Source organism: Triticum dicoccoides, chromosome 1B (genome assembly GCF_002162155.2).
Source record: "Triticum dicoccoides isolate Atlit2015 ecotype Zavitan chromosome 1B, WEW_v2.0, whole genome shotgun sequence".
Lineage (NCBI taxonomy): Eukaryota > Viridiplantae > Streptophyta > Magnoliopsida > Poales > Poaceae > Triticum > Triticum dicoccoides.
This window is the reverse complement of record NC_041381.1, coordinates 636380192-636387472: the sequence shown is the minus strand read 5'-3', so window position 1 is coordinate 636387472 and position 7281 is coordinate 636380192. Positions and strand designations below refer to the sequence as shown.

General features: G+C 44.4%; 1 protein-coding gene across 1 annotated transcript; it reads left to right on the top strand.

Annotated features, from left to right (window-relative positions):
* Positions 1 to 863: 863 nt before the first annotated feature.
* Positions 864 to 2412, top strand: LOC119349286 (myb-related protein Hv33-like). Its single transcript, XM_037617310.1, has 2 exons — positions 864 to 1452; positions 1567 to 2412. Exons 1-2 carry the CDS (start codon positions 1178 to 1180, stop codon positions 2171 to 2173), a joined length of 882 nt encoding a protein of 293 aa, XP_037473207.1. The 5' UTR covers positions 864 to 1177; the 3' UTR covers positions 2174 to 2412.
* The last annotated feature ends 4869 nt before the right edge of the window (positions 2413 to 7281 follow it).

Here is a 7281-nt window from a genome sequence, read left to right as displayed (position 1 = left end):
GGTTAGGGTTGCGGAACGCCGGCCGGCTTAAATAGCCGGATGTCGTCTTGGGCGGCAAGCCGGAGCGGCGCCACGCGACGTTTCCACCGCGCCGACGGACGCAGCGTCCGTCGGACCGCCGGTTTTCCGGGCGTTTTCGTGTGGGGCTACGCTGTCACGCCGGCGTGGCGGGCGTGCCCGGACGCTCCATATTTAGGCTAGATATGGAGGTGCCGGTCAGTCCGAATGTTTGATGGCCGTTTGAGAGACCCGTCTAGATCAAAAAATCGTGACCGGGCAATGACCGGACGGCCCGCTCGGATGTTTGAGACGGGTTTCGGTATCCGGTTGTAGATGCTATTAGTTTGCACTGCATGACCGAGCAGAGCTCATGTCTGTACTTGGACGCACACCGCGGCGAGAGACGGGACGCTGTTTGGCCCCGTTGCACGCACCCTGATTGAACGGCCAGGTCGGCAGGGCCGCTGATTCATCCGCGCGACGTGCTTTGTGACTTGATTTGATCGATTAGTGAGCTGGGCCAGCGATGATTAAGCTCAAAAATAAACACTAAATCACGCGACACCGTGATCTGGTGCCATGACGCGATTTTCAATTGCTCCGTACGAGTTGGGATCCGCAGGTCCCCGGCCGCATTCATGGCTTACGGTTGCGGTTTAATTAGCAGTGCCGTGTTAAGTTGCTCTTGATTAGCAGTGCGTGGAGCCTATGGGTGCGGAAAGCGGAGCTTCTTTTCTCGTGCGGGCAAGCCCATGTCGCCAACCAACACCGTCTCAGCACAGTATCGGTCTAGTCTTGGACTCTTGGTGAGGCGAGAGCGCGCGCACGGCACACTATTTATCCCACGGCGTGCCACAAACCGCAGGTGTCTTCAGCTCCAATCCACCGCATTCCTTTACCGCTGCGCTCCTTGCTTCGAACCTACTTGAACGCTGCCTCACCTCACCTCACCTCACTCACTCACCAAGCTCCCCTCTCTCCCCCTCTCGCTCAGTGAGCTTGCGGTTCCTGCCACACACACGCTTCCCGCCATATATACCCACCAGGCAGCCGTCGATCGGAAGGAAGCAACCGTCGCTCCATCTTACCGATCGCCGTTACATCCGTCCAAGTTCGTCGGAGTAGCTACGGCGCCAACAGCTGCCGGGAAGATCAGGGACACGCTCGTCCAGCGTCAATGGGACGTCCGACGTCTGGGGGCGTGCAGCAGCAGCAGCCCAAGCTCCGCAAGGGGCTGTGGTCGCCCGAGGAAGACGAGAAGCTCTACGGCCACATCATCCGGTACGGCGTCGGCTGCTGGAGCTCCGTCCCCAGGCTCGCCGGGCTGCACCGGTGCGGCAAGAGCTGCCGCCTCCGCTGGCTCAACTACCTCCGCCCCGACCTCAAGCGCGGCACCTTCTCGCAGGAGGAGGAGGACCACATCGTCGCGCTCCACCAGATCCTCGGCAACAGGTCAGTCCGCCCGCGCAATGCATTCACTTCATATTATTTTCGCACTGCGGAGATCGGCCGAGTGAGCGGAAAGATTTGGGACAGCATATTGATGCGTGTCGTGTGCGCGTGCAGGTGGTCTCAGATCGCGTCGCACCTGCCGGGCCGGACGGACAACGAGATCAAGAACTTCTGGAACAGCTGCATCAAGAAGAAGCTCCGGCAGCAGGGCATCGACCCGGCCACGCACAAGCCCATGGCCTCCGGCGCAGCCACGACGGCATTGCCGGACGTGGAAGTGGAAGACCGTAAGCCCCTTGCCGCGGGGGCCGACGGCAGCCTCGCTCTGAAGCAGTCGGCGGAGTTCGACCCGTTCCCGGTGTGCGCCGACTACGGCGGTGGGTTCTCCGGCGAACTCGGCGCCGCTAACGCGGCCGCACTGTACGTCCAGTTCGGCCACTGTAAGGACGGCGCGGACGAGGATGCCGGGTTCGGCGCCGCGGATTACAGCTGCGTGCTGGACGTGTCGGAGAACCTGGGCTACGGGGAGAGCTCGAGCAACAGCAGCAACTGGAACTACGGCAGCGAGGTGGGCAGCGTGCTCGACGGCGAGGTGCTGCACTGGGGCAAGGCGGAGATGGAGCGGCAGCACGACGAGCCGCTGGAGCACAAGTTCTCGTTACCCTGCCAAGAACAGAGCCTCCTTGCAAATTTCGAGTTCAATTTGGAACAATACTTCTGATCTTCTCTTACTTTCTTTTTTTATTTAAAATTATTTCCCTACTTTCTCCCTCCTTTTTCTAAAGAGACAAGGGTCACATCATTAAATCAAAGGTAATTTCTAGCACCAGTTCGAATCTATAATACATAAATAGTTCATCCCCACTATCCTATTTCTCTAGACATGCAGCCTATCCACCTCAGTAACTTGCCACATCATCAATTGTTTTTACATTTAACAAATTTCTATTAGCAGCTAGACTAGACTTGCATGTTGCTGCTTTGTTTCCGGTCTTAAATTACCACCACCGAAGCCCAATGATGTTAATCCGCAAACAAGGAAGAAAGCTCAATCGTCCTGCCCACACTATCCTTTCCGTTTCCCCTCCTTCTCCTTAAATAAAGGACCAATCTTTTCCCGTGGCAATAGGAAGCGATCTCTCCATGTGGTCCGCCTCCCTGGCACGGTCGCAGGTCCACGGCACCTCCCCTTCTCCTTCGGCTCTGCCGGCACTACCCGCTGCCTCCCATCGATATCTGTGTGTGGTCCGCCCCTCTAGCACGGTTGCCAGTCCGTGGCACCTCCCCTCCTCCTCCGCCTCTACCGGCGCTGCCCGCTACCCCCTCCTCTGCCCCCGCCACTATCCTTGGTGGCCTCCACCGAACCCTGCGGCGTTCGCCGCTCCCGCAGATGGAAGACATGGATAGGAGGCTGCAGCATGCGGTGGTGGCTGATGTTTGTGGGCGGAATCAGACCGGCCACTAGAGCCTCTCCTGGAAGGATGCTCTGCCCGGTGACTAAACCATGGAGTGGACGCCGTGCTGGCGAAGTGCCAAGCCGATGGACAACTTTCTTTTCTTCCTCGAAGGTATGGGCTGATGGTAACGCAGGGTAGGGCCTTCATTAACAGCCATGGCTTGCACCAGCGTTGGATCGACCTCGAGCGTGTATAAACATAGACATAGTTTGGAATGGAAAATCTGATTTATGTTCGGCGTCCTCCCCACAACATCCCACGCACCAAAGGTGGGTGCTCTGCATCCTCTATCTCCATAGATATGAGCAAATTTTTTGAGTTAATTTCGGTTGGAAACTCTGATTTGTGTGTTGTAGGGAGACGTTGTTTGGATGAAAGCTATATGTTCCGTTTCCATCAACCTCCTGTTGGCAGCAAGTCTGGTCAGGCTCTCACATTGACAATACTCTGTAACTTAAGCGTTGTCTGCAAGAATGTGTCGAGATATGATGGACCGTTCATATCTCCCAACCAGATGATTTTTAATTGCAAGCGCTAGATGGTGAAAAATTCCTATTTTTTCAGATCTTGCAGTACTATTTGTCCCGCTTCTATAATAATTTGCCTTTCATCGGCGCCTCTGAATATTTGTGCATGTCTCGCTGTGGCTTTGTGCTTGCTTACTAATTAACTTGTCAAATTTTTCAAACTTGGATAGTTGTCATTTTGAGTAGCTTGCTTTCATGTATCTTCCCAAAGTGACACCCCTGAAAGTTAATCGGGATGTACCTACTTGTGGAATTATTATCTATGATGAATAGTTTCTTTAGGGGATGTCTATCGTCTATAGTTTCTATCTCAGTAAGGTCACTGTATGGTTATGTCAGTTTTACAACTTAGCCAGATAAGTGCTAGGAGCTATATGGCGTACTCTCAACTATATCATGCCAAAGCATATATGAGTTATTGTACATTCTATGTAGTATAAAACCGTGTAATGCCCATGTAGTGTGGGCAACTCTACCTACTAATCAACACGAAAAAATATGTCCAGTGAAAAGTTTCTTTGCATTAGCTTATCCTGGCCTTTTTTTTTGCCGTCCTAAACTGATAGCAAAATATTTTAGATAATGTCCTCTTGATTTCTAATATTGAACGGTTATAAATGAGTACAGTCACATTTCTTTTCTATGCTTACAAGCTTTGGAATTTTGGACCATAGTTGTCTTACCTCTGGCAATGCCATTGGGGCATGAGCTCCCTATATTTTGCTATATGTACAATTTTCCTAAAATTTCGTACTCTACTGTAGTTTTCTTATCAAGAACTAATTCGGATTTTCTTTGTAAGTAGCGCTTTTATACAGCTCTGACTTCTACTATTTTGTTGTTGTAGATTATCGTCCCTCTCCTACGATGTTACACATTGCACTATTTGAGCATTGCTTCCTTTGGTTGCATCGGTCAGTTTTTATGGCCTGTTGTTAGAGACACATAACAAAGGACCTACGGCTTCAATTGAAACCCAACTATGACGACATCATAGATACAAATTGCATTGGGATTTAGATCTACCCTTGTGGAATTTTAACTATTTGCCATGCCTCTCACTTTTCCTTCCTTCTATGACCCTCCTTTTGAAATATAAAATGATGAGATAACATCATGTTCATCTATCAAGGATGTACAAGTGGCATGTCTTCCATTATGCAGATGTAAAATTGACAATGAATGAGCATAGTGAATACACTTGGAAATATCAAATATGCACATAGATTCCATTGTTGGTCAACCCCATTTTGTTTGTCATCATTGTGTCATTTTCATTTATATATACATACTCTCTGTGTGGATGTATGTTGAGTTCATCTATTAAAGAGGTACTTAGGATTTAAGTCCACATGAAAACTGACTTGAAATAAGTAAATTTCAGACATTGATGATTTTCCATGGTAAAACTAATATTTACAGAAAGTTGTACACGGATGTCCCGCAGCAACGCGCGGGGAAATCATCTAGTTTTATATATAGGTGAAACAAACCTGGATGGTGCGCGTTGCGGCACCATCCATTTCTCCGACAGAATAATAGAAATTTGTACAAATATATACTCCCTCCGTCACATAATATAAGAACGTTTTTGACATCATAAAATTGAAATTGCAAGAACTAACCAATATATTAGGTAATAATTGGAAATATAATTGGCGATGAATAAAATAGGATGTCGATGGTGGAGATCGACAGCTTAGGGAGGAGCCCGAGCAACAATTGGTTCGTCACAGCATGAGCGATCGAGCGAACAATTTTTGTTCACTGCAGCGAGTCCAACATCGAACCAAAAAACGCGCGACGCAAAAGCTGACTCGGAAAATAGGGACCGCGTGGGGAAAACGTGCTAGGCCCAATTAGTTCAATTTTTGAAGAAAAAACAAACTAATTGTTATGAACAAACAAAATTCTGAAAATCAATTTTTGATGGATAAGAAAATAAAATTGCCAGGCTCTGAAAATGAATTTTCCAAGGAAAATCGTTTCTCTAGAGCATGGCAAGCTTTGAAATTATTTGTAGTCATAACATAGTAGATTTACCAAAATGATGCTTTCATAAAAAAAGCAAAAAATAAAAGAAAAGCTATGAAAAATATTCACATAAAAATAAATTTGCCATAAAAACCGCAAACTGCCAACATTAAACTGTCATGATAAACTACAAAAAAAACACCTACAGCAAATTGCAAAGCTCAACCACAAAAAAACCTAGGTGGCAAAATATGACATAGTAAAATCTTAAAAAAAAGAATAAACCAAGAAAACCATTGACGAGGTCACCTACAAACAAAAAAAATAAAATCAACATATGTCAAGAAAAAACATGTGAAATAAAAGAAGCACATGAATTTGCCATGGTACACTTCATACATATAGAAAAAGCAAAATGTTTTTGAAGTTGCCATGATTTTATAAATTGAAGTTGTCATGGCAAAAAAAATAGGTTTGACATGTCAACAAGTTAATTTTTTATGATAATGATGCAAAAAACGAAATGTGAAAGGAACAAATAAAAATGCCATGATCGACTAATAAAATTGTGATGCTAGTAAAAACAAAATTGTTGTGCCCTTATTAACAAAATGGCCCTGCTCTGTACTTTCTTTTGTCATAACAAAACAAAATAAAGAGGAATTGATATGATCTAAGTGATAAAATTTCCATTTCAATAAAACAAATTGCCATGATAGTAAAAAAATGATCATGTTGATTACAATGAATTTTGCATTCCAAGACAATTGACTGATATAATGTACTTATTTGCCTTTGTAATTATAATGAAGTTTCCATGGTACTTTTTGAAAAATTGCTATGTTGACTTCAATAACTTTTCCATGCTCCGCTACAAACTAAAAAGGAAATTAAAATATGGAACAAAATGTATGTGAAATTAAAATAAAAACACAGAAATTTTCAATGGTACACTTTAAAACATACAGAAAAATTGTATTTTGGCTGTGATTTTATAAATTTAAGTTGCTATGAAAACAAATAAAGTTTCCATGTCAACAAGTAATAGTTTTCGATGATAATGATGCAAATTGACATGTGAACAAAACAAAGAAAAATGCCATGCTCGAGATAACAAAAGTGCCATGCAACTAAAAATAAAATGGACGAGCTCTGATTAACGTAATAGCCATACTCTATATTTTAGTTTGTCATAACAAAAATAATATACATAGAAATTGCCAAGATAACAAAAAATTACATGTTGATACACTGAATTTTCCATGCCAAGACAAATGGATTGACCATGGCATAATGTACTTATTTGGCATTGTGATTATAATCAAGTTTCCATGGTAATGTTTAGAAAAACTTACGATGCTGATCTTAATAAATTTGCCATGCTAAGACTAGTTGATTTACCCCGATCTAATGTAAATATTTTCCACTATCCACTGTCCTGTGAATGGTAAACATTATGAAATTTTGCGATCAATTATATCTTTTCTAAAGTAGTCATATGACGTTTACAATTCTGTATAAAATATGACATGTTTGAGAAAACAAAAGTTTCTGAATTTTGCCATGTCACTATATAAAACAATGCCATGCTTTTCAGAACATTTTATATTAAATTTTCCATGGATAAGTACTAACATATACTAAAAAATGGCATGTTTGTACACATGTGTTAGCAGCTTACACATGGTTTTTCAAAACTACTACACAACATGAACGACTGAAAATGAATCTTCAAATTTGCATCATGGAGTTTGAAGTGAACAAGTGTAAGCTGCTCCACACCATTTCCAACAAAATGCAAATGCCAATGTGGTATAAAAAATAACAGTCACCTCTCTTGTGACTATCTAGTGAAGGTGAACGCGCGCGCG

Bases quoted from the DNA above. Each gene is read 5' to 3' on its own strand.
- LOC119349286 (XM_037617310.1), top strand. From the start codon at position 1,178: ATGGGACGTCCGACGTCTGGGGGCGTGCAGCAGCAGCAGCCCAAGCTC. The intron at 1,453-1,566 runs GTCAGTCCGCCC...GTGCGCGTGCAG, and splicing joins CACCAGATCCTCGGCAACAG to GTGGTCTCAGATCGCGTCGC.